General features: G+C 33.1%; 2 protein-coding genes across 3 annotated transcripts; both read right to left on the bottom strand.

The window, feature by feature from the left end:
• Nucleotides 1–4429: 4429 nt before the first annotated feature.
• Nucleotides 4430–6837, bottom strand: LOC112094575 (putative pre-16S rRNA nuclease). 2 transcript variants are annotated; one of them, XM_024175856.1, is made up of 7 exons: nucleotides 6507–6837; nucleotides 5739–5796; nucleotides 5561–5629; nucleotides 5378–5473; nucleotides 5179–5268; nucleotides 4906–4963; nucleotides 4430–4786 (listed from the first exon to the last, which is right to left on the bottom strand). In XM_024175856.1, exons 1-6 carry the CDS (start codon nucleotides 6653–6655, stop codon nucleotides 4925–4927), a joined length of 501 nt encoding a protein of 166 aa, XP_024031624.1. In that variant the 5' UTR covers nucleotides 6656–6837; the 3' UTR covers nucleotides 4430–4786; nucleotides 4906–4924. The 2 variants fall into 2 exon arrangements, with proteins under 2 accessions (XP_024031624.1, XP_024031630.1); XM_024175862.1 differs by having other exon boundaries at nucleotides 4430–4737.
• Nucleotides 6838–8168: 1331 nt separating this feature from the next.
• LOC21407032 (lysine-specific demethylase rbr-2) lies at nucleotides 8169–20083 on the bottom strand. The gene is made up of 34 exons (XM_024175469.1): nucleotides 20021–20083; nucleotides 18508–19902; nucleotides 18177–18234; nucleotides 17636–17758; nucleotides 17220–17277; nucleotides 16977–17113; nucleotides 16653–16811; nucleotides 16472–16558; nucleotides 16087–16269; nucleotides 15745–15897; nucleotides 15467–15658; nucleotides 15306–15371; nucleotides 15108–15203; nucleotides 14938–15024; nucleotides 14710–14826; nucleotides 14387–14594; nucleotides 14188–14252; nucleotides 13961–14019; nucleotides 13691–13822; nucleotides 13443–13602; nucleotides 13034–13369; nucleotides 12441–12623; nucleotides 12265–12323; nucleotides 11849–11930; nucleotides 11600–11749; nucleotides 11376–11509; nucleotides 11105–11225; nucleotides 10913–10986; nucleotides 10171–10315; nucleotides 9938–10087; nucleotides 9477–9572; nucleotides 9286–9381; nucleotides 9004–9203; nucleotides 8169–8612 (listed from the first exon to the last, which is right to left on the bottom strand). Exons 2-34 carry the CDS (start codon nucleotides 19839–19841, stop codon nucleotides 8366–8368), a joined length of 5547 nt encoding a protein of 1848 aa, XP_024031237.1. The 5' UTR covers nucleotides 19842–19902; nucleotides 20021–20083; the 3' UTR covers nucleotides 8169–8365.
• Nucleotides 20084–27564: the final 7481 nt, after the last annotated feature.

Below are 27564 nucleotides of genomic sequence, written 5' to 3'. Positions count from 1 at the left end.
AACATTCATAATTATGAGCAAAAAGGTGCAACTTGCCCAATATTTTTCTGACTTTAATTTATTTGGTTTTTATCTTTCAACTAGAAAACTACCTCGATATGAAGTAAATGTGTAACGATTTATCTTGTTATTAATATATATCTTTCTATACGACTTTAATTTTTTTAATTAATTTCATGTTTTTCCAATTAAATAGGTACTTTGCTTATTATAATATAGAGCGTATCATGTCGTCGGGCCAAGCACGGTCCATTATTGATCTTCATGCCGTGACAGCCTACAAATCCCTATCTATTATCCTGACAAAACCCATTAGCCCAAGCTATTATGGACGTGTTACTGTGAGCTTATTAAAAGCTACTTATGGCTTCTTAAGTTGGGTTTTTAGTACATTTACCACCCTAAATTTGTGGTGGCCTAACAAATTACCCTTGAAATTTTTAATTTTGATAAATTGCTCCTCTTAATTTGTAAAATTGTTGTAATATATCTCATTTTGATGACGATTGTGTTACATTAATATCAAAAAAGCACGTTCAGGAAAAATTTCCAACATTCCAAATTAAAATGTAACACAAATATTTTAATATCTCAACTTTTAATCCTTTAAATCTAATAAAAAATTTGAGCAAATTTAGTTAAATGGTGGCACATTGCAAAAAAATTTCAAGTTCGGGGGGTAGCTTGGCAAAATTAAAAGTTTAGGAAGCAATTTGATAAACCATGACAAGTTCAGGGGCAATTATACCAAAAACCCTCCTAAGTTCAAAAGATGCTTCTAGAAGTGTTTGGATGGTCTGTCAAAAGTGTTTTAACTTTTTAAAAGAGCTTCCAGTCAAAGTTAAAAAAATGTAACTTCTAGAAAAATACTTCTGAATAGACTTTAAAACTTGTACCATAGTTTAACTAAGGCATTATAAATTTAATTCTAACAATTTTATTGCTTCTTAGAAAAATTAAAAATCATTTTGAGCCATTAAGCTCTTGGTTCCAAACACTTACTAAAAAGTCACAACTTTTGCTTCTCTTCATTTATTGGCTAAAAGTAAAAGCAAAAACTCTGCCCAACAGATCCTATGTATTGGTCATCTCAGTCCACGTGCTAATCATGGAATCCCATTTAAGCCCATGTTAATCTGTGAAATTAATTGCCAAATTTTTAATATGAGCTTTTACTATTTTTTTAAAGGAACAATTTTTATTTTACAAGAAAATGATTCAAATACATAAAAGAGAAAAGTAGTATACTAATAGGTAAGTTAGCATATACACAAAAATTTTAGTTTCAATTCAAAATTTTTCAATTCATTTATAGCAATTAGAAAGAATGGAAGTCTAATAATGAAGGAAAGGAGATGGCTAAAGATTATATAAGATAATAGAGTCTGCATATTTAACCCAAAAAAAAAAAAAGATAATAAATCATTCATTAGTAATGTTGCATGCAAACGACGTATATCCGTAGAAGAATAGAGTTCGTCGAGTAATTTCAAGCGAAAGATACCAGAGTCATCATCTCTTATATGCTGAAAATTTTCATCCATTCACGCGAAGAATCCGCGACATAAATGCGATTAGCCTCGCATCCACTAAAGTCAGAGGCCTTGACAGAAAAAGAAGAAGATTTCTGACCCAAGAACAAAGCCCTATCGCCCAAGCTCTTAACCCTAGCCATTGTTCCATCGCTAAGATTCACCTGACAAAACGGAATTGCACGGCCATTTTCGCGAGAGTTGAACGAGCAAAAGAGATTCTCCCGATTCCACTAGGTATTTGTAAACCTCCAAAATATGGTTTACATTGTTCCATGTCTCCTGAGATGTTCTGTGCCACTACCGAGACCTGCATCTTGTTGATGTTTGCTTGTAAAGGATCATGATCATCATGATTATCTTTAATATTCAAAGCTAGAACTCTGCACTTGTTATCCACCGCATAGAATCGGACCTTTTAATAAGCTACATCTTCAAATAAAACGCTTTCTGTTGCCATGATTCTCGTCCATGTTGATTTTCCCCGTTTCCAAAACTCTATATTGTAAACACCACCGTCTGAAACATATATACAAATATATATATATATATATGCAAAATTTCAACAGGTGAAGCGATTTTTTTTTTTATTAATGGGATGGATTGGAATTAATTATCCGTGATCAAGATTAAGAAACATTTTTTAATTAATAAATAACATTTATTGTTGAAGGAACAAGGAAGTAAATCAACATCTGTGTGTTAGATGGTCTCGAGTGTTTTAGGAAACATTTGCTTGCTTAGTGGAAACTTTTATAAATTTGAATTACAAATCTCTCCCTTTTCTTTTATTTTTTCTTTTTTCTTTTTTGGAATTCATATTTCATACTTATAAACTTTTAACATTTATTAGCAAATATATATATATATATATATTTATGCAACTTGCCTATTAACATTTTTTTTCTCGACTTTATTTCTCAAATAAAATGATATTAAATTCGAATTTCGAAACTAGAAACTGAATACTCGTTGGTAATATTTAATATATACGAACGGCATATATAAACTCAGAAATTAGAGTTGATATTAATGCTGGGGATGAATTTATATGTAATACGTAGTTCCGTTATCTGATTTAAAGTCAAATTAATTATAAATTTCATTTGTAGAAAAAGAAACTATCAAATATTTTTTTCTTTGTCTGAAAGTGTGTGTGTGTGTGTGTTTACCCCCCCCAAAAAAAAAGTTTCTATTTTAAAATATTATTACTGCAATAGAATTAGAATTCTCAGAGTAAAATTATGAGAAGACCAAGCAAATTACGCATGTGGCGTAAAAAAGTTTGAATAACTTACTCGTTTTCTTTTTGGTAAATATATAAATATATATATATATAAAGAGTAAGTTTCTTGATGCAGGCCATATTAATTATTAAACGGATCAAGGCATAGAAAAATTTTAATTATTCTAAAATAAAGGTCAAATTTTATTTCAATCAAATATAAGGTCCGTTCATTTCACCGATCCGAGTTTAAAATTTAAGTTTTGCTACAATAAAAAACCTTCAGAAATACTCACATCTAACATTTTTATTACAGTAAAAAACTCTCACATAAAGTCATATCTCAACTCGAATTAAAAACTTGAATCAGCAAACTAAACGGCCCTAAGTTACTTTCATGTTTTTGTTTTTTATACTCCATCCCAAGGAAGAGTAAATTCTTTCTGCTCTATACACTTCTTGAAGCTGTGAGATTCGGTAGATTTTTCGCTTCGAGAGTCTGTAAAACTTGCATATTCGGGTACGTGATCTGCAATTCCTCTGGCAGAACATCAGTCATGGAAGTTGTTGATGTGAATTTAGCATTGAAAATCTCCTTGGAGACGGATGATCTCCATGAGGAACAAACCGAACGGAGAGCAAGAAAGTCCTCGAAAATATAATTAGAATGTCTCTGGGCAGTTTAGACCAGTCGGACACATGCTGGATATGGCAGAACTGTGGTTGAAAGGGAAGGTCTTGGGATTCCCAATAAGTAAATAAATAAATAAAATAAGTTCTAGCGAGATTAGAGGGCACAAATAAACTCAACCTGCGAATTGATTCAAGTTGGGATTTTGACTTTTGAGTCGAATTAAGGAAGTTGATTTTTAATAAGACTTTATTTGCTGCCTTATTATAATTTATTTGGTTTTGAATCGGTGCTGAGTGCTTAAGTCTCGTTCGCTTTGTGAATTTAAATTTTTAATTTAAATTGAGATGTGATATTTTTTGAGAGTTTTTAACTGTAACAGAAAAAGTTAGATGTGACATTTTTTAAAAGTTTTTAACTGTAAAAATCTATAACTGAAAACTCAAATCGGTAAAATGAACGATACTTTATTAATTTAAGTGTTCATGACACTCTATTTTTTTTAAGGGAAAAAAAAAAAAGCTCTCTTTCAACTTATTCCCACTCTCTCCGATTACTTTTCTTTTTCTTTTTCTTAAAAATAGCTCTTAAATATGTGTGTGCATTGTTTAGGTCAAAATTAGAAGAGCTCTTTTTTCATCGTTTAGTTTTTTTTTTTTTTTTAATTGGAAAAAGTTAATACACTAAAGTGCTTTGAAACCTACATATGTGTGTGTATTTAAATAAATAAATAAATATATATATATATATATATATACACACACACACACACACACACATTGGAGATATGATTTACAAAGCCAACAATAGTAAATCAAATAGTAATTCTCAAAAGAAAGGGGGAAAATGTGTAACAGAGAGGCGCACGTCTAAGAGATGCAAGCATCTATCAGCTGGAGCCTAAACTAATTTACACGCTCTTAATACCTAATTATCAAGTTAATCGAAGGTTTTTTTTTTTTTTCAGTAGTCAAGTTAATCAAAGTTGTTATACTCTTTATGTAGAAGGGTATAACTAATGAAATATGAGCATAAATAAGGACAATAACAACTCTTGATTAAAATCCCAAACGGGAATATTTATAGCATTGCAAAGTTTATAACATAATTTTTTTTTTCTTTTTTGGCTGAGGTGGGATAAGAAGAGGAAACCAAGCGACTTAGCATGGATCATAAAAATCGCATTCATCCACTTTTCCTGCCAAAACGTCAATTAAGTCTTTATTATAAATCTGTATATACATGGTTCCATCATATTTCTGCATGCTTGTCGGAATCCGAAATGTGACGCGAAATTTGAGCTAAGAGAACACTTTGAGATCCCATATTAGTCAAGCAAATTACTAGCCCTGCAAATTGCTAAGCTTTGTTATCCTGCTGATTCTTCGAACTTGATATCTAGTTGGAAATAACCAAAGGAAAACTGAAGCATCACATGACTTATCAAGGAATTGACGTAAAACATTGCGGGTGCAAGACTAATATTTCTCTTTTTTTGCATATAACAAAAAGCTTACACCCATTTGGAGGCATTTTTCATTTACTGAGCTTCCTGTTCACATAATCCAGGTATTCCTGCCACAAGTACAACAAATCATTCAGTGGAGTATACTCAAAACTCACCTATGCTATACCTGAAAGCTTCTCGTTACGGTTCTTAATGATTGTTGACTAGGATATTTAAATAGACAATAACCCTTTCTCTATATTTCTTTTTGAAAACACAGCTACAACTTAAACGCTTTAATCAAATAGCATGGAGTACATGTACAGAAAGAACAGAGTAACACCTGCAGAATGCCAACAGCAGCAAACTTGTCGACAATAGTCTTCGACTGAACCGGATTCAGATTCAAAGGTTGTAACAGCAATTCTACATTCTGCAAACAATTCAATGATATTTTCGGCTCAAAAACCACTTGAAGTGATTTAATTTGTATGTGTAGTCATTTAAAGCTACTAGCCAAAATCAATCACAGAATTTCCAACCTTTGATGTAAAGCGCTCGTCCCAGTAGGTATATCTTACACCTTGAAGTTTGTCTGTTTTGTAAAGTTCATCTACAAAGAGCTTCACCATCATAGCCTAAAAAACCAAAGCAAATCAAAACAACCGTCATAAAAGAGAACAAAGCGCTGGTACTCTCAAATCACTAATGATATGAAGGCTCACGTTATCATTAGTCCGTTGTCTGTCAAAAGGAAGTCCTACAACAAAGCCCTCCAAAGAAAGTTCAGATATCTAATTAACAGGAAAAAGCAGAACCACATATAACAGCCTCAGTTAATAATCAATCCTCAGTAGTGCAAAAATTCACAAAAAAAACAGTAACAAAGAAAGCAAAACTAACCAAAGTCTGAAAATCATCAGCCATCACCTCAATGTTGGATTTCTTCCTTAGTAAAACACTGAAAAGCGCTACGAAACTTTAGTGAAGACAGAAGTGTAACACATAAACAAAATAAAACCCACTTATAACAAGCTCAAGAGTCAAATCATAGTGGCAGAAAAATCTTACAACATACAGAACAGAACCACTCGAGCAAACTAACCAGACTCTGAAAATCATGTCATTAATTTGGGCAAATTGCACCCTGCACTTGTCGTCATTTGTATGTTGAACCCCAGACATTTAAATTTGGTATTTAGGACCCTAAATTTTACAACCCTTGACAATGTTATCCAACCAATAAAAAGCGTCAATTAATAGATACCAATAGGATCCAAAATGTCTAGAGGGTGCATTTGTGTAAAAATCTTGGGCAATTGATGTCCGTTAGCTATTGGACCATTTCTTAAATTTAGAGTCCTATTTGTCGAAAATTGAAAGTTAAGGGTCCAAATTGCCAACCACTGTATTTCAGGCCGCACCAATGCAATTAATTCTTAAATAAATACTGATCTGTTCCTAGATATCTAACAACACAGAAAACTAAACCTACTAATAACAGAAAACCAAACCCTAGGATGAGAAATCTAATAAAACCCAGAACAGAACCACTCAAAACTAATAGTAAGAAGGAAAATAACACTGAAGCATTGAGAAATTTCGAGTCTAGAACTTCAAATACTGATCCTTTTCGAGGCATAGTTTAGAATTTTGACTATTTCATTTTACCTTAAAGGCGAAGCAACCTTGTTGTTGATGTCGGAAACGGCCAAGCCAATGTACTTACTGCCAACGTCGAGGCCGAGCAAACGACCACGTTCGAAGCCGTCCGTCTTGAGCAAGTCTTGAAACAACCGCAACGGATTCACGTACCTCATTTATGGCGGATGATTAAGCTACTCAACAAAAATCAAGTTCAGAATTTTTAGGTTTAAATAAATGGAATTCAGTGAAGAAAAATGGAGAGACGAGGAGAGAAGTTAATAAAACAGAGAGAGAGAGAGAGAGAGAGAGAGAGAGAGAGAGAGAGAGATGGCCTGAAACGGGTCGGACGTGGACAGAGTGGGGAGGAAGGAGGAGATGAAGTAGTGGGCCGCTGAATGTGGCCAGACATATGGACTTGTGGGCTTGAATGTATTGCTCAAATGGGCTTAGGCGGGGTCCACTTTCAATGCCAATTTTTATTGACAATGGATTGTGACGCTTTAAATATTAATTTTGACAGAATATTTCCTGAAAAATTTCTAATAGCGTTAGTCTCTAACACTAAAATTTAATGAATAATTTTTAAAATTTAACATTCATAATCACATCTATATCTCATAATAACTAAATTTTTCATAAATAGTTAGAATAAGTATAGAATATTCTTGTTTTTAATTGAGTTTCAATTGTAATTAAAAGAATATTTTATACATAATGTAACTCTTTTTTTTTTTAAAAGAACATAATGTAACCGTTTATGTAAATTTCAAATTATTACGGGATAAATAAATGACCACATATGTTAAACTTTTAGAAATTATTCATCAATTTTAATATTGCAGACAAACAGTCAACAAATAACAGTGTCAATATGCTGAGAATTTGGAGACCAATAACGTCCCCCTCTAGTTTATGTTTTATTTTCCCTTTTCACATTGAGCGCTCAAGTGACCGTTAAAAACATAAAAATAACAAACAAACAAAAAAGAAGTTAAATTAGTCTGACAATAATTTCCATATAAAGACATGAAAATTGACGGAGCAATGAGCATTGATAATTGCCTATAACAACCCAACAAGAGGAAATTATTGGTTGACCACCTTAATCATATACAGATGCTAATTTGTCCAGAAGCAATTGGATCCATGCTGAACCCCACAGCATTTTTTTTTTTTTTTTGGATAAAGGCCGTGTTTAGAATTAATCTTGTTTTTATTTTTTTATATTTTTTAAGAAAAAAAATGAAAAAATTTTCAAAACGACATTTAACACAATAAAAATAAAAAATAAAAATAAAAATAATTGTTTAATTTAATGTAAAATGAGAAAAAAATGAAAAACAACTTTTAATCATTTTTTATTTTTTATTTTCATTTTCTCCTCTCTGAGTAGAGAGAGAGACATTAATGTATTTTTTTATACTAAAAACAATCTCTTACTAAAATTACCAAACAAATTTTCAAAAATAATTTCTGTCTGAGATTGAAAACGTTTTCATTTTTATTTTCATACAAAAAATAAAATTATTTTAAAACAAGTTCTAAAATCATTTCTGTCTGAGTAGTTTTTTGTGTTCTCATTCAAATTTCTGTACAACATGAAACGAAACCTAAGAACGAAAGTAAAGTATGCTTGATGGGCTGAAACCAAGATGATTGATCATGCTTGTGCTAAAAATATGTGCATGAAGCAAACGATAACTCAATTGGATTAGCATTATGTTATCTTAATCAAAATTTTATATGCTGCTAAGCATTCAAGACAATAGACGGCACAAACTTTCCCGCTTTATTGATTCAAGGAACAGGAAGAAACGCTTGTGAAACTGTAAGAATCAATTGAATGAATCAAATGGTTAGTAAACTCCTCCTGCCTTTCATGCTCAATGCTGTGGATGGAAAAACGAAAGACTTTCGAGCTCTGCCCGTTTCTTAGCTGCCCTTCTAAATGGCTTCCGGTTTCGCCACCATAGACGTTCAATCCCACTAGAACACCCGAAGGTGTTATTTTGATCCGTAACCGGAAGCGTCTTTTGTGCTAGGCTGGACTCGGCCTTTTTTGGTTTCTTCCTCGACTTTGTGTGCTGAGGAGATGGTGTCTTCGGCTCCACAAATTTGGCATCCGATGATCTGACAGAGCATTATGAAGAACCCAATTATTGGAAATACTAGTTTACAATCATATTGGTCACAGTTGATCATTCAGAAACTTATCGGGGTAACATTTATAGATATACCACAACATTCAAACCTCAAACAAGAAGCCTGATTATACAAGATTGAGCTACTATTGAGAAGGAAAAGTCTGCCAACTTTTGGAATGTTTTTCACTGCTCCATAAAGAGCATATTCAAACAAAAGACTGGCGTAGATTACTTCTGACCTCTATGTAACATACATGTTGACATCTCTAGGAAACAACATGACAGAATTAAATATGATAACAACAAGCAATTCACGTAAGAGAAAACTCATCAAGATATTTATATATATATATATATACATATATAACCAGGCTAACCTCTCGTGATCCACTGATAGTGACGTCGGCAATTCTTCCTTTATAGGCTTACACGCAGGGCATATGTAGATCTTCGGCACACAGACTAATTTTATACAATCAAAGTGATACCACTCATCACATTGATCACAAGCAATCATTGCTCTCTGCCCATACGGCTTCCGACATATGCAATAAAGCATACTGCGAGCTCTTAATAACTGCACCATAGAAAAAGGGTTAGTTTAAAAAACAATACAAACACGAATTAACAAAAACCCCCAAAATATGTTATAACGTTACCTTAAGTTCTTTCTCTAGATGAACAGGCAAATTCTCCCCCTCGGAGATAAGATCAAATACTTTGTCCAAGCCCAGAGCCCCAGAATCTCCCGCAACCTGTTTAACAGAAAAGTAAAAGCTTCAAATGATGGAAACACAAACAAAAAAAAAACAGAGAGAGAGAGAGAGAAAAAGAGTGCAACGGTTAGAACCTTCTTAGCGTAATCTGCCCAATGCATGCCAACGCGCTTCACTTCCGTAAGCTTCTGCCTGAAGTGATCTTCTGGAGGAATTTTCAAAGTGAGCCCCTGCCACATTTCACAGTGTACTTAAAATCCAATATCAAAATACTACAACAAAACAACTAAATAGAGACAAAAGCACAAACAGCCTATTTAGTATACAAGTTACTGTGTCAAAGCACCCTTCGAAAATTGATCAATGAAAGCATCGAAAAACTTCATAACAAGAAGTGATATCCTATGTTCCATGGTTCATCAAGAGAGTTTATTTTCCAATCATGTTCGGTCCCGTCTAAGCATTACTACCACAATCTACTATAGGCCTTAATATTTAAGGTTCACAGCAGACGTGTTTGCTACAGATATACCGTTCTAAAACCTGGACTATCAAGTAAAAGCAAAAGGCTCAAGCAATTAGAAAAACCACATACCTCCTTCAGACGCTGTTGAATTGGTTGCATTGTTGGCTTTTGCGAACCCTCAAGTAACCGATCCACTTGGAGTTTCCATGAGTTCCTTGCTACAGCCAACTTGAGGTTGCTATCAACTTCATGGTCGTAAACACCTGCTACTTCAGTAGCCTTTATAATGAAACAGATTTCGATCAGAGTTACAGAAATCGAAATTGGAGTACAATACACAACCAAAAGGTTCCAGGGCGTACCTTAAAAGCAGCAGTTAGTTTTCCAGAGATTCTACGCAGGTCTTTATCAACAAAAGCTAATGCTATGTCAACTATTTCTGTCAAGCGAGTTTTGCATAAGAGAGCTTTCTCCACAAGCTCTTTCAATATTTCTCTCTCTTCAATACTGCACAACAAGCAAAGCTACCATGACATATATGCCGAGAAATTTGGAGCTAAACTCAAATCCTTCCCCAGGTTTTTGAAGTTTGGTCATTTTTAACTTGGAAACAGAATCGAACAAAAGTAATTGATAGAGATCCTAATCTAAATTACTCACTTATATTAGGCATAAATATAAACTTTTTTTTAGGGAACATAAGAAAATTCATATATATCTATTAGGATTTATTTAAGTTTATTTTATTATGTTTAAAATCTTATTACTAGTTTTTGTGCGTCTACAAATACACCCAGTATTTTTATTTTTTACTTTAGACCTTGATTATTGTTGAACATATAGATTTCATCCCATTTTTCTCTCTCTAAATTCTTCTACTTCTTCCCTCAGTTCTCCTCTCTCCTCGTCCTCTCTTAGTCGCTCTCTTAAATCTATCTTGGTCCTATGTTAGTAATATTATGTCTCTTTTTCTACAAAATAGACAGCCCTAAATAAAATTTCAGAGACCATTATAAATAATACTGACCTATAGTAATAGCAAATATAAAACACAAAGAAGAAATCAAATGCAGAGTTTTAGTAGAATTGGGATATTATTATTACCGCACACAGAAATCTTCACATTGGGATAGAAGTTCAATAAGCATTTTAAGTTCCGGACGCTTTCCCACAAATCTCTGCAAGAAGAAGAAACAATGAAATATATATATTTTTCTTTTTTTTGGTGTGTGTGTGTTGGCGGGGGGGGGGGGTATACAAGCTTTTGAACTTTCAGATCTTACTAAGAAGACATACCAGAGGACCGCCTCCATCAAGGGAAATTAATCCAACTACCAAATACTGGCAATATGCACATTGAAATACTTCTGAGCTTTTTACACATGTAGCTTCAGGTCCTAGGCACCTCAGATGGTAACTGTTCATATAAGAACACATATATGAAACATGTGATAACCTCAATATACAAGCCCAACTAGAAACTGTGAGAGGTCTACCTATTAGCGGAGGCAAATAGGAATACCTTAACATTAACGACAAAACCTTAATACAGCAAGAACTACCTTACCAGTCCTGGCAGATAGAACAAGTAAGAAACTCTTGGTTCCAAGTGTCATTAAAACAGCATGAAAAACAGTCCCTTGCTTCCAAGCCACATGACTTGTTACATATGTACAACGATCTCTCTAATGTCTGCGACATCTGTATGTAAATAAAATCATATAAATACATCTGATTGTAACCAAACCAACAAGGACTAAGATGGGAACTGAGAGGAATAACTAGTGAAACCTTTTTCAAAGCACCGAGCAATGAATTCTCATCTTCAATTAAAGTCCCTAAAACTTCCATGCAAGATTGCTTCCACTTCTCAACCTTGTCAACCTCAGACAAAACCAACTCTAGTTCCGAGCAACTGAAAGCATCGGCAACCCCAACTTCCTGTAGAAGTTAAAACCATATCAGCCATGTTTGTAAGAGAAATGTTTTTTTTTTAATAAAATACTTAAAACACGTAAAACTCAGACATGGACCACATACCTTGAGCGGTAAAATCACAGACCAACATCGTTCTCTAGGTTCTAGAGTGAAAAAAAAATTATATGCTTGCTCTTGCCACGACCTAGATTGGAGTTCAATTACAAACAATTGAGTAATATTGTAACAAAAGAGAATGGTAAATAAACTTTGGATTATTTGAATATGAACACTTTCCACGGGTAAAGCTTTTTCAAAAAAAAAAAAAAAAAAAAAAAAAATCGTATAAAGTTGGAAAAAAAATAATTAAAAAAAAAATCTGGTCAACAATTGTGAGTCGAACTGGATTCCATGGGATCAAAGTCATGTTCTCTCGGAAGAGTTATATTGTGTTTACCAATTACAAAGGTGAAAGTGAAGAGAGTGGAGAGCGGGTAAGGGGAAGAATATAAAATTGAGTCACGAGCATAGATACTCACTTGTGTTTCTTGATAGCATTTTCGAGTTGACCAACCATGGACGGGTAGATACTACCACACTGCAAGCAGAATACTTAAGTTGTTAAACTGAATCAATAGCAAAACTGTATTGTTGACATGAAACTTGGAGATTTAAAAAGTTTCAAAGAGCAACAAAAATAGCAAAAAATGAGTACCTGAGCATTGGCAAGAATTTCTTGAGCATCACCCAAACCGCATCTTTTAGACTTGCAACATACAAAAACTACTTCAGAAGCTTGACGAAGCCATTTGACCCCATCAATCAATGAGCTCCACAAAATACTAGAAGCAAATGTGCGGGGAAGAAGTTCCGATGCTTTCATCAAGTTCTCCACATCCTTCAAGGAAATAAACAATAAGCACAGAGTCCTCTATAGTATAGGCCAAAACAAAAGACAGAAAGTATACCTTTTTTCTTTTACATATGGAGATTTGCAGGAAGCAAAAGAAGCAATATAAGTGTGTAATAAATGTCCATGTCAACTCATACTAGGGGCATTATAAGGTCGTGTTGCGCTCATTACTATTATGGTTTTAATTAAATCTAGTTAAGGAACGTGACATAAATCAATTACAAAGTGTTGAACCATAAGATTGGAGACAAACGGACTGAACAACTCACTCAGGAGACACAAATGAATTAAAAATGGCAAGGATCACAAGCTTCACAAGTTTTAAAGTTCATAAGGAACAGTATCGTAAGCTATGGAACATAAGCATATGATTTGTCACTAAAGAAAATAGTCACCTCAAAAGAAGGAGCATTGGAGCAGAAAGAAAGGGCCTTCTCACACCATTGCAGTGTAGAACAAGCATCCTCAAGTTTTGGAATCTCGTCTAAGTCAAAACCAAAAGATAAGCCTGTTTTTTTGACAAATTCAATTCTAGTAACTAAACACTCGATTCTCGAAATAAGACCACCGGTTAATCCATCACAAATGTTAGTCGTGTCAAAAAGGCGGCTCGCATCTTGCAGCAGAGAACCAGCATCACTCTTCCACTCCTCACAGTCTTTTAAAACTGTCTCAACCATCCTTCTTTCTTTCAAAGACACCTTTAGAAGCTTTGATTGGGACACTAAGTCCTGCAAAGGACATCATCAGCTAGAGGGATATCGATCAAAACATTGTAAATCGCAAGTAGAATTAAGCAAGAACCTGCAGGGCCTCAAATTTCGGCAAAGAGCTTGAGACAGGCAGTAAAGGGGAACAAGACACTAAAAATGGATTTGCCCTTTCCAACCAAGATACAGCCATTGACAAAGCCTCCTTGACATCATTGAGAGAAGGTAGAATCACACACAAGTCTTCCGCACCCCTACAACATTCAAACTTGATTAGTTTAAAAACCATATAGAAATCTATGAACGCAGCAAACTAAACAGGCTAAAAAAACCGTTAAAAACCTTATAGCAACTTCAAAGTCACACAAATCAGCCTCGTGTGAAAGAATATTTGTTGCTCTTTCCTCCCAACATGTCGCAGCATCAAGTGCTTCAGACATGTCAACAAACAATTTCTCCCTGTCAATATGCAACCTGAGAACAAGCAAACCAAATAAAAGAGAAGGTAAAGGAAATAAAATGCAAACAAAACGATTGAAAGTAAAAAAAAAAAAAAAAAAAAAAAAAAAAAAAGGCCAACAACAACAACAATAAAAAGGCAAGAATGCCTACTGTGTAGCCTCTATCATCAGTCGCCTGAGGAAGTCCATAGAAACCTTATTATTACGTGCCTGCACAAGTTTTATTCCACAAGATTTAAATGTTTGTGCATGTAACTTTGAAACTGAACTCAAAGCTCAAGCAGCAAAACAAAATGGTGGATGCGTAAAGAGCAAGGGGGGAAAAAAAAGGAGAGAGGATAAAAAGATTTATAAGAGAAGATACAACCATGACTTTACCTTTAGTGCCTTTTCCCTGCAACAAGCCTTCTGCAACTCAACCTCAACAAGAGGTAACTCATCAACTGTTTTTTTTTTTTTAATATTAAAACAAAATACAAAAGATTTAGGCAGGAAGTAAAACTTAAAACTAATAAAATAAAAAAGAGAGAGAAAATAAAAACAAAAGACAAAAAAAATAAAAAACACATGCCAAGACCTTGAATTTTCAAGGATGCTCCATCCTTTAAGATGCACGTTAATTCAGTCACTGCATTATGTTGATCCTCCCGTTCAGATATGTTCAGAAGAATATCATTAAAACGGGATATCCAACAAACAGCATCAGCATGGTATTCCCTTAGAAGCTTCAACTCCGGTACATTGACAGTAAAACTATCCATTTCTCGAAGAAACACTTCAACATTCTGCAAAATTTATTGTTCACAGCCTTGAGAACTTAAAAACATAAAGCACATAAGGAAAAATATACATACATACGTCATAAATTTTTCTATGTATATAAAGAAGCATATGAATGACCTTTAAGTTAATGGGGTATCTCAATACTTCATTACACCGAGCACGACATAATTCAGCTTGCTTTAACAAATCCAAAAGCATTTCTATCTCTGGAAATTGAATCTGGATCTCCAAAATCTATTCATCAATATGCCACAGCATTAGTCATTAGCATATGAAAACTAAAACGGACGAATGAAAAATCAATAATTTCTCTTTTCCCAAAAAAAAACAAAGAAAGACTATCACCTCTGACTTCAACTTGTAAAGAAATTCAACCTCAACTGCAGCCGGGCCTTTTTCAGACATGCATTTTGTTACATTTTCGAGCCAGACCTACCTCAATAAAAGAACTAGATTAATTAACAACTAAGATTTACCAAGAAAATTAGAATATAAATGAGTAATATAGTGTTTACTTTTGCCGCCAAAATCTTTTGGGATAATTTTTTGCTCTCTTTCACATGGACTGGTAAGTCCTGAACTCTAGAGTACAAAAGCTCTAACTCAGATATCTGCAGTGATAATTATAAGAAAAAATATCAATCATTGAAATGAAATAAACGAATCATTAGGGGAAAAAAAAAAGAATACAGAAATTATTCATGTATAAATACTTTTGAGCTTGCTAACAAAGCAGTGTTGATTTCCTGCGTTAAAATCCTTGCCTCTTCAGCATAATCCTGGAAGAGAGAGAGAGTGATCAGTTCAAGAATTTCAACTGCTAGGCTACATAATCACATGGTAGAGAAAGAAACCACTCTCCAGAAAAAGCAACCTTCAATTTAATATGCCTAGGCTCATTACAAGGCAAAGGATTAGCACTCAGCAATTCATTTATGAGGTCATAGTGAACTTTCTCTAAACCATCACATTGATGACGTGACCATTTTTTGCATTTAAACACACATCGTCTAACACTTTCTGCCCATTTCCGCGCATTAACTAAATTTTTCGCCATATCCCTCACCTACATCCAGAAGTAAAGAAGAAAATTGATTAAAACAATACTCCTCCCTCTTTTGTTGAAATTTAAGGGCAACACATGAAACTTACAGGATCCATCTCTTCACCAGCCCACAGAAACTGTTGAGCTTCCTTTAACGCAGCAACATAAACATCTCTAGAGTACGTATTCTGAAAAATCTTACTCGAGCGCATAAGCCATTGTTCTGCAAGTTGATTGTAAGTAATTTGACCACCTTTCACCTGCATAGATGACAATGTCTTAGAATACCAAACAAAACAACTTTCCTATAACAATGAGACCTATATTCCAGTTAAGGGCGCTATAAAACTAGATGACAGTAAAGAAGGGCAAACAGCATGAGAGGAATTTAAAAAGCAAAAAAACAAAAAACAAAACAAAACAAAGGAAAAAGAAGAAAGAAAGAGGACCTTTTTGCTCAAAGTTCTTGGTTCATTGGAGGAAGAGATTTCCCTTCGCTTGTTCCTACTTTTTGTCGTCTCCTCTGAACAATATTTATCCACTGCAAGTACCAAGTCATTCAATTCAGCAAGTGAATGACGGTAGAGAAGACGGTGTTTACTGGATTTGCATTCGCAAAGGCGCTCCCAGTGCTGAATGAGAACCAAATGTTCAGTCAACAATCGCCAAAAAGAAAAACTTTAAAGAGACCAGAAGTCGGGAACCAAAATGCAAAGCTTGGCTGTTCTCCTTATTACTTGATGTTTTAATGAACATTTGAAATCTCAAAATTACGTGCTTGAAGTGTTACGACGTGAATAATAGCACGACAAAGGACGAGTAAGAAGTACGGACCTCCAGACATACAAAAGCCGAAGGCCTACAACAACAGACGACTGCTGAAAGATAAAGATACTGCTTGCATATTATACATGTTGAGTCCTGTAAAAATCCACCACCACACACATTAGAAAGATTATCATCTTCAAATAGCATCAAGCCAAATCAAAAGAGACAAGTTGTGTGACAGTAGTACCTCTTCGGTACCAACATATTCAGGGCATTTACGAGAGGGCAGAGGAGATGACTTAACAATGCCATTTTTCCAAAGCTTCTCTCTCCAAGTTTTCTCTTTTGTATAAATCCTAACCAATTCATTCTTCAAATAAGGTGCTACTCTGCTATCACATTCAATCTGGTAAAAATAGAATGAGAATTAGGCTGAGAATCATCAAACTCTATAATTGCAGGCCCATGAAATCAAGATTACTGCTAAGATGAAGGAATACCAAGAAAAAGTAAATCCATCTACTGAAAAATGGAATTAAAAAGCAAATTTTCATGGAAGCAAGCTTATAACCTTAGCTAATACACAAAGAAGCTCGTCATGAGACAGAACAGCAGTTTTACGATATAACTGATACAGCTCTGCTCCAAACCTGCCATGAGGTAGCCAGTCTGCAGGAGCAAAATTGACAGCCTCCGCACAATTTAAACCTGAAAAGCCCAAAATAAAGTCTTATTTGTTGCACGTACATAAATGTTGATTAATTACACTGTTTCCATCAATTGATTAGGACTAGATTTGTGAGCAAAAATGTACCAAGATTAAAGCCCCCATGGTAAGATCTGGGGAAAGTGATCACGAAATTCCCAGGCTCCTGGTGAGATCAAGCATGAAAAGAGTCATCTCAAGGACATAACACAGAGACCAGCTAAAGATCAAAAAGGAACTCAAAGGCTTATTATAGGCTGGGAAGTCAAAACCCCAATCAAATTAAAGTTCACTTAAACCTTAATCCCTTCATAATTTTTTCAAAAGTAGTAAAGCTCATTTCCGCCAAGAGAATCATGAGAGCTTCTATTGCTAATTCCGTCTATAACTTTTTGCAGCGAAATTTGTTGAGCGAAAAGTGAACTTCTATTGCTAATTCCATCTATAACTTTTTGCAGCGAAATTTGTCGAGCAAAAAGTGAAAAGGATCGCATTCGGGAATATAGTGTTCAGGTCCATCATACCTGCAGTACTGTATAAACGGGAACTCCATTTTCTTGCAAAACTGACGGATTTAACATGGTAACAAGCTGAAAGAGCAAATCTGGTTCCGCCTCAAAAAGATCAGGAAGACAGTTGCGCATCACCTAGATGAAAGTATAAAATTTAAGCCAAAGCACTTTATACAATTTAATGATTACAAAAGGGAGAAGGGGCAGAGGAAACCCAATTGATTGGCAAGCATCTGAACAAGACTTAAACAAACAAAATCCACATTTCATAGGCAGCTGCTAATCTAAACGGGGAAAGCATAACATATATGTATATGCACACTTCAAAACATTTGACACACAGATATATAAACACACAAGCAGATATGTCCATTATCGACATAATCAGACATCCGCAAGCAATAAAACAAAATTGAATTCAATCAGATAAATTTAAACCCTTGCCTCGAGCTAAATGTTGTCATCGGTATATCAAAAAAAATTAAGAAAGGCAAAATTACCATGTTTTAAAAATGTAAAGCATGACACGTTCCATATTAGAGCAGTAATTTACCTTTTCAAATGCATCGGCTTCACCACCTGGCACACTATACCAACATTTTGGCTCTCCCCTAAAAGTTCAAACATGTTACAATGTGTGAGCGCAACAAACACATGCACACCAGAAAATCACCTAACTCAAGCAAACGTTTGAAATCAAAAGAATTATTCAAGGTCGAATAGCAAATATATCATCTCGCTCCAACACAAGGAATTTAAACTCAAACAAGTAAAAAAGTAGCTCAATTGTTTCTTAAGCATTAAAGTGCACAAAAGAGAAGCCATGTGGCTACAATCATATGTGAAAATAAAAAGACACTTTTAAGGAACATCAGCATACATACCAGTGAAGGTAATTCATGGAATAAAAACAATGGTCTTCAAAATGCCAGCAAAAAGATGAAAATAGCATCCCAATATACAGCCAAGGCACCATAACACCAGCAATGTTGTGATGGACAGCTCGCAGCACGGACCCTTTCAACTTGGGCAAGTTATTGAGATTCCATGGGCTACTACAGTATTCATCCCATTCCTTAGCTTCAGCTGACTCAGGTCTCTGGTCATCAACACGAGGAAAACCACTTCCATAGATAGAAGTATCTAAGTCACTGCCATACATCACCTCAACCTCACCAACAGACCCCTCCACAATCTCCCAAAATTTTTTCTCTATTTGCATCCTAGAAGCAGATGCAGACCCAAACCATTTTTTCTTGGCCCGATCAGCCATGCGCCTAAAAGCATCAATTGTGTAACGTTTACCGGGCACAAAACCAAAGCTATCTTTGTCAGAATTTAAGCAATCTAAGCAATACCAGTTGCCCAGCGGAACCTGCTTTAAGGGCGGAGAGAGACAATAAATATGCCACCCTTTATTACACCTATCACACAAAAGCATCACTTCCCCATGTAAACCGCTTTTGCATTGTTCACATATCTGATCGTGCTCTTCCTCCTCCTCCACTTTACAAATCTTAATTTTCTCGCCCTCACTATTCTTTCTCCTCCTTTTAGAACCCGAATGTTCCGTCCCACATTCACTCCTCCTCTCCTCATGCATTCCCCTCTTACCACTCCTACCCGCTTCTTGATTCAACTTATTGTAATAAATTTCATAATCATATAAATGTTCTCTGTACAACTGAGACAGAACGTGCTTCGCACACTCCGAAATCTTCCTCGCAGACGTCACGAACCGCGAAACATCCCCCCACTTCTTCTCCTTTGCAATCTTATCATACCCGCCGTACCGCTTCACGGCATTGAACAACTTACACAAATCCAACTCCTCCCCCTCGAAGAGGACCTTCCTCGTCAGCTTCTTCCCCGAATGATTCTCCAAAAACCTATTGTACTCCAACTCAAAAGTCTTGGAATCACACGAGGCAGGCCGTGCCTGCAACTGGTGAATGGCCTGCGTTTTCGTCGGAAACTCGAAGGACTCCAAATTCAACCCAAATGGGGGTTTCCAACTCTTTGGTGGGACAATCCTACAAATCCCATATGGCTCAGCCTCTGGCCTGATCTTATAAATATACTCCAAAGGGTCTCTAAATTCATCCTCAGTTGGATAATACACAGGCCCAGATGGGATATTCAATGACCCACATAAAGAAACGCAAGAATTCTGCCCTAATACTCCTTTCTCAACAGCCCTAGGTCTACCTTTCCCCATCAAAACATCTAAAAATACACACAAAAATAGAACTTTATCCAAACCATATACAGAAAGTCACCTACATAAACAGAAAATTATATATACCTTCAACAAAAAATCATTTCTTCTTCCATAGCCAACAAGAAAGACAAAAGAGAAAAATGAAAAGAAACGGGTTCTAGGGTTAGAAAGCGTACCTGTTGTAGAGAGAGAAAGACGGAGTTAAAGTGAGAGAGAGTGGTTCTGAGTTTCTCTCTCCCCTACAGTAATCAGTGAGTTTCGTGGGAGATTTTAGTTGAAATAAACGGAAAATTAGGGCTTTGCGTATTAGGACCTAAAGTTTGATAAAATTACAAAAACGACACCAACATTTTTCTCGTTATTAGATTTTTTTGGTTTCCGACGTGGCCCGTACCTTTCGTCTTTATTGGATGTCCCCGCCGTTTTGATCTTTGTTGATTACACGTGCTGCATCTACGGTGGCTAGAATTTGTTTTCGTAAAAACGAACGGTCTCAAATCTCAATACGAAGTTTGTAGATATGGTGCGCGTGGGTAATTATTTTACAAACCAGACCGTACTGTCCGGTTGTAGGTGTGAAGCACACGTGTCGAACATCTATAGTATATCGGACGTGCTAGAAAAGTGCTTTGTTTGACGGTTGTGATTGAATTGCCTGTTCGGATCTTGGTCCTTTTATTTTTGTTTTTTACTTTTCATGCAGGTTAACAGCCTTGTTTTATTTCTTTCTGACGTGGCTAGAGCTAATTAGAAAAGACGAGGATACCAGGTAACCAACCATTTTTTTCTTTTTTTTTTTTTTTTTCTAATCAGGTAACCAACCAAGAGAAATGATTAGGGCTTCGTTATTTTACCGATTTAAATTTTATTATAGTAAAAAAATTTAAAAAATAATTATATTTAATTTTTTTATTTTAATACAAAATTTTTACATAAAAATACTCACATCTCAACTCAAATTAATAAATTAAACGGATCTTAAAACAGTTGCTAATCAGTGATGCGTGTCTATCTTTAGTCATTCATCACCGTAGGCTCCACGGCATAATCTAAAAGGTGGGAGATATATTGATGATTATGAACAACTTTAAAAGGGTTTTTACAAGTTTTCTTAGATGCAATGATAATAGACGGTTGCGACTTACACGGATATAGGAGTGTGTTTCATATGTTTAAGTTAATTTTCGAGCAATTCGAATTATAAGACCTATTTAAAGGAACATTATATTTAAAACAAAAAAAAAATGAAATACTCAATTTGGATGAGCTTTTCTATTTGAATTCGGTTTGAAATTAGAAAATCAGAATTCACCTCCTTATGAAGTTTATGATCTTTTTTTTTGCTAATCAAAGTTTATGAAGTTTATGATATTTTTTTGCTAATCAAAGTTTATGATCCTTTTCCTTTATAAGTGAAACTAATAACTGTTTAATAAGGTCATGTTTGGTTCATGGATTAGAATTATGAAATTAGAATCATTTTCGATTTATTTGTGTTTTTTGTGAGAAAAAATACTGTAATGAACTATGAACCATGATTCGAATCAGAGAACGAATCCTCCAACAAAACGGGCTGTGGTGAGGGATTTGAAAACTTTTCAGTATTTAGTTTTGATCTCTCTTAACTGCAAAGGATTCCTTAATGGAATTATGAAGTCATATCGCTATCTTACTATTGTTATCAAATGAATCGGAATTTTAACCAACCAAGGATAAACATTAGTAATTATACCAATAAAATCATGTCTTTTTCTTGTTTGTATGTGCAAGCCAGGAGGTAATTAGTCTTGATTTTTTTTTTTTTTTTTTTTTATAGAGTAAACGGCAACGCGTGGTGATTAAAATGTCCAAAAGGAAGAGGAGGAGAAAGTTGAAGTGAAATAGAAAGAGATAAATAGCAAAGTATTTCTTTATTTTTTTCAAATCCAAATGAGTTAATTCAACAATATAACTGAAAAATTCCTCTAACCAAAAACAACCTTCTTCTTAATAATGAGAACATTTTTCCAATATGTGGGCAGTCCTATTACAATGACAAGAAATGTAACTGTAAGAACCACTATTAACTTTATCTATTAAGATCTTGAAGTCATTTAAAATTAGAAACTCTCCAACAGCTCAAATTGCGTTTATTGAGTCAACTTTTACCTTAGACACATGAAGGCCACATTCCCTCTCTAATGGCAATACATTCAGCAACAAGGGGAGGAAGGCGTCCTGTTATCCTCTTCGAGAAGGCTCCAAGCACAAAATCGGATGCGTTCCTTGTAAGTCCTCTAACACCTATACAAACACCATTAGTAGTAACAGATGCATCAACATTAATAGGACGTTTAATTCATGAATTTAAAACCATGATTTATAATTCTGATTTTTGAAATTTAAATTTTTTATGAGAAAAAAATACTGTAGAAAACTAAAAATTATGATGCATAACCAAAAATAAATCCTTAAAACAAACATTCCATTATGAGGCTGCCATTGCTGTCTCAATGAAACAAGTAAGATCGTAGACTTCTACACATCAATATGAGCCGACTAAAACTCGTGGATTCACGCACTTGCAGTCTCTAAAAGATGTTCAGGCTGCATAAGTTTTCCACCATGAATATGAGCATTTTTGCCCTTCCGCACAAACCATAACATCAAATCAATTAAGTAGATTGAAAAAAACAAACCTTAGGTTATGCAAATGTTACAATGAAATGAGGTAACATTGGGGTCATTAGTCTTTGTACAAACATTGTGTAATTTTAGACAATAAAATATAAGATTTTGACGAATACAAGTTTTCAATTGTTACGTTTTTATTGATAGTTTACATATCAAATATAAAAACTTAATGTGTGTGTGGTAAGAATTAAATTTTATTTATTGTCATATATTTTTTAGGTAAATTATCCAATTTATTACAACTGTTTGATCAAGTATTACACGGTTTAAATAATAATATCTACTGATAGATAAATATTAAAATAACACCCATATGTATACACATATATGTGGGATGGGAAATGAATGGTTTTTTTTTTGTTTATTATTCTTTTTAGCTAAAGCAACTAATACAATGTTTATTGATTTTCTTTACATTTAGGTTTACTAATAATAATATTTATCGTGTTTGGAATTATTCTTGTTTTCATTTTTTACATTTTTTGAGAAAAAAATGAGAACGATTTTAAAACGGCGTTTTGCACAATTAAAGACAAAAAACAGAAATGAAAATGATTTTTTAGTTTAGTGTAAAATGAGAGAGAAATAAAAAATAATTTTTTAGTCGTTTTTCATTTTTTGTTTTCGTTTTATCCTCTCTCGAACAGAGAGACATTAATGAGCTTTTTTATACTAAAAATAATCTCTTGATAAAACTACCAAACGCATTTTCAAAAATGATTTATGTCTAAGATTAAAAACATTTTAATTTATATTTTCATATAAAAAATAAAATTATTTTAGAACGAATTCTAAACGCACCCGCTTTTTTTTACAAATATAATTATCTAATCTAGACGTTTGGTTTATGAATTCAGAATCATTCTCAATTTACGTATATTTTTTATGAAAAAAAATACTATAATAAATCATGAACCATAATTCGAATCATGTCATAAATCTAACAACTAAACAATCTAGACGCAACCCTTTTAGTGTTATTAACGAGGGGTTGCCCTTTACTGTCACGTGGCAGAAAGTTTTTTTATTATTTATTAATTAGAAAAAGGCAAGGTAAAACTTTTTTCTACAGTACTTTTCCATCGTTTCACACGCTACCATGTGACAGTCCTTTTTTTTTATCTTTTTCTACTTTTTGATTTCTTTTGATATTTTTAAATGTTTTATTTTTTTTTATTTTGTGCATGTTGCTTTATAGTTTAACTTTTTTACGTTGTATTTTTAAAAAATATCTTATTGTACCTTTATTTTTAGAAAAAAAATTTGTATGGATGTTTTTATATAATTTATTTCTCTCTTATTTTCTTGAATGGTTAATAGTTATCTTCAAACGCCCCTACTTAACTACTTTCTATATAATTTCTCTTATATCAAAATTTGTAACTATAGGTATCTTTTATAATTAGCCCATTAAAACATTTTTTTCCCCCAAATATTTTTTTGATTCCAGTTTTTTCTTTCTTTTTATTGATTTTTTTTCTTTTGGTCCTCCCTTATTTTTTATTTGCATCATTTAATCCTTTGTTTATGTTCGTTATATGTACCCCGTAAAAATTCACTCTTTTGTAATTTGGTCCACTAAAAACTTTGTTTTCTTTTTAAATATACTCTACTTAAATTTTTCTTTATTTTTTACTAAACTAAATTCTTAAAAGAATAATAAGTAAATACAAAAATTACAATAAATTTTAGATATTTATATCCAACAAAATATAACACGTCGAATATGCGCGTGCTTTCAACTAGTCACAATAAAAGCAATAGAAAAATTGTTTTGCCAGGAAATCTTTATTTTACGGTTCAAGTACGTGTTTTTGTCTATTTGTAGAGTTAGGCCCAATTCTCATATTTATTTGCCTATTCTTCTTTTCTTATCTCAATCCCCTAGCGATTTTCTCTCTGTAGGATATATTTATTTATTTATTTTTCTTTTATTTTATGGTTTAGTAATTTCGTAATGAATAAAGATCTGTATCCACTTAGATATAAAATGGTGATAAGTTTAATCAACTCATATCTTAATCTTGTTATGTTAATCTTTTTACGTTCATCATTTTTGTTTGTTTTATGTGGTTTCTTACCAGCTTTGTAGCTTACGAGTACTAGATTTTGAAAGATTTTAGTCGAATAAGATTGACATCAACAAGAGAGTTAGAACATACACTTGAAGTATAAGGTATTCCGTGCCATAGTCTGTAGTTTGCTACAATATTTTATCTCACAAAAAATATACGTAAATTGAGAATAATTCTGAATTCATAAACCAAACGTCCTCTTATTTTTGTTGCGGAGTTATGTGCACCCCAATTGGTAAGTGTGGTAATGGTATGATTTGTTGCTTGATCTTGAACTCTAATATTTGTATTAGTTGAATGAAATTGTTGTTTTTTATTTATCTTTTAAATAAAATAATGGTTGTTTCACCTTTTTGAGGTGCAAAATTCATAAGAAAAGTTGGGTTATAACAATTGTTTCTCATAAATTACTAACACGCCTTTTTTTTTTTATTTGCCTTTTATTGGGAAGAAACTAAATATAGCAATACCTACGATGCCAAGTTAAACAAGTTTTTATGCTAATTATTCCAAGATTTAGCATTCAGCCAAGATAAAATCTCTTCAATGCAATGTTATATTTAATATCAAATTTGATAAATATTATATTTACTGTCAAATTTAGCACAAAATATAACACATATTTCATTTAATTGTCATTAGTTGATGTGTTGACTTTTTTATTTAATAATTATAATATTGACATTTTAATATTATTTAAAATTAGAATTAAAAATACTTTTTTTACAAGTTATAAAGCATATAATTTATAAAAAAAGTAAATGCAAAATTTAAATAACATTATGCATCTGAGTACAAAATAGAACAACATATCAAATACATTATTTTCATATTATATATATAAATCATGTATAATATTAGTATTAACATTTGCAAATTGAAATAAAGATGAACTTAGAAAATTAATTTAACCATAATAATTCACGTACTAATAATAGTTGCTAATATAACTTGGCTTTTTCATTGATCCAACCCCTGTAAGGATAATATTTTATATTAGTCCACTTGTCCTAAAGTTTATTGTTAATAAATTCTCACTGTCATTAATTCAAATCTACTTCTCTTTGAACTGAAAACACGGATTTTTCTTTATAAAAAAAGAAAGAAAGAAAGAAAGCAAGAGAAAACATGGATTTATGTGCTCTTTAGCAATAAGATAAGATAGAAAAAAGATTGACCCAGATGAGACTAGGATGTTTGGTTGGAGAATTTAAATCATGTGATTCGAATTATTTTTGATTTATGTGTATTTTTTGTGAGAAAAAATACTGTAACGAACTACAAATCATGATTTGAATCAGGGAACGAATCCCTCTACCAAACACTCTATGCTTTCCCATAGAATTTTTACAAAGTTGGCAGTGTATTGACTCTATTGGGTAAAGAGGAATGCAAACGTATTATTGTTAGGAATGTCCTTTATTTATTTGTTTGCTTTTTTTAACTCAATCGGTATTATATAATATTATACAGTTTCAGGAAAATATGTAAATTTAACGAAATTTTGTAAAGATTAATTGTTAAAAATTAAATCTATTGTCTACCACTACAATAATTTACCAAAAAGTTATCCAAATAACAATAATAAAAGTAATGGTGGTAGCTACTTTTGGCCCCAATAATCATCATTCTAATTTGCCAATTAGTCATAGTTATTTACTTTTCCTGTTGATTCAATAATATTTAACAAGGTAATCATCCCTTGTTATAAAGTTATTTTTTCTGTGGACCGATTTATTTATTTATTTATTTGCTAATCAACTGTGGACCGAATTTATATTGTAATTAACATCACGCCCTCACTAATATGCCGTGGCTATACCACATTTCACAAATGATAGCCAAATATTGTTTTTTTTTTTTTAAATTATAATATTGGTATTCTATTTTCCGATGGTCAGGAAACTGTCTTTATATCCGAATATATTAAATTGATACTTCTAGTAGTTTAAAAATATATATCCAAGTATTTCAAAAGTATCTTATACAGGACAATCTCATATAATATTGTATATATATACACACATATTCTATGAAGTCATCTACGTATTAAACGTGTCTGGATAATACCCGATGATGTTAACTCCCCTGTCAATATATAGTCCATAAATACAACCTCCTACATGATATATATATATATATATTTATAAGCATATAACATAAGGATTAAGAACAATTGAATATTAGAAAAGACAGATAAAGTACACGGAAATTATTATACTTACTTTTCTAGTAAGCCCTTTTAATTTGCAGCATTTATTTCATTTGTGGTTATCTGGTTGAGGTACCCCGATTCCCAAAAGAAAAAAAAAAACAAATAAATAAATAAAAGAAGAGGAAGAAGAAATATAGCCAATTGATTTTTTATTTTTTATTTTGACTTTTATTAGATTATTGTACAATTTTGATGTGTTTTAGGCCGCGTATTATTTTGACCCGGAATTGCAAAAGTTTCCACATGTAATGGTTACTTTTTTTGGTTAAATTTCCACATGTTATGCTTATCGCCATGAGAAATGTTTCAAGAAAATACAAGCAAAGTATAGTAGCTAGTTAGTTCCGTCAACAGGGGGAAAAAAGTACAATATTTATTGCTAAGATTTTTCTACCTTGCTTTAAATAATTGCACCTTTTTCTCCAAAGAATATGCACAAGAATAAAAATTATCATGACCCACATATTTATCTATTACCTTTTCTTTTGGTAGAAATCTATTACTACTTTTTTGTTCGAGAAAAAGTCATCTTATGAAGACAAATATATATATAAGTTTATTTTCTTAAAGTAAATATAACTAGGTATATTATTGTTTTTCTTGCCACGGACATAACTTAATTAAATCCTTTTTTCCCCTCCTTTTTTTAAGAATAACTTAATTTAGTCCTTGAATTATGAAAGACAAAGTTAAGAAATCATTCTATAGTTGAACTAAATCATCGTTAAAAAAGATTCCTCATCCTATCCAAAAAAAA

This window comes from Morus notabilis, unplaced genomic scaffold (genome assembly GCF_000414095.1).
Source record: "Morus notabilis unplaced genomic scaffold, ASM41409v2 Scaffold297, whole genome shotgun sequence".
Taxonomy (NCBI): domain Eukaryota; kingdom Viridiplantae; phylum Streptophyta; class Magnoliopsida; order Rosales; family Moraceae; genus Morus; species Morus notabilis.
Note: the sequence above shows the minus strand (reverse complement) of the source record. Positions and strands in the feature narration are given on the sequence as shown.

Coding starts and splice junctions, on each gene's coding strand:
- LOC112094575 (XM_024175856.1), bottom strand. CDS start 6,655: ATGAGGTACGTGAATCCGTTGCGGTTGTTTCAAGACTTGCTCAAGACG. Junction 5,797..6,506: donor AAGGTTGCTTCGCCTTTAAG/GTAAAATGAAAT, acceptor AGCGCTTTTCAG/TGTTTTACTAAGGAAGAAAT. Junction 4,964..5,178: donor CTGCTGTTGGCATTCTGCAG/GTGTTACTCTGT, acceptor TACTTGTGGCAG/GAATACCTGGATTATGTGAA.
- LOC21407032 (XM_024175469.1), bottom strand. CDS start 19,841: ATGGGGAAAGGTAGACCTAGGGCTGTTGAGAAAGGAGTATTAGGGCAG. Junction 16,270..16,471: donor CGGCTTTTGTATGTCTGGAG/GTCCGTACTTCT, acceptor GTTCTCATTCAG/CACTGGGAGCGCCTTTGCGA. Junction 13,370..13,442: donor CGAAATTTGAGGCCCTGCAG/GTTCTTGCTTAA, acceptor TGTCCTTTGCAG/GACTTAGTGTCCCAATCAAA.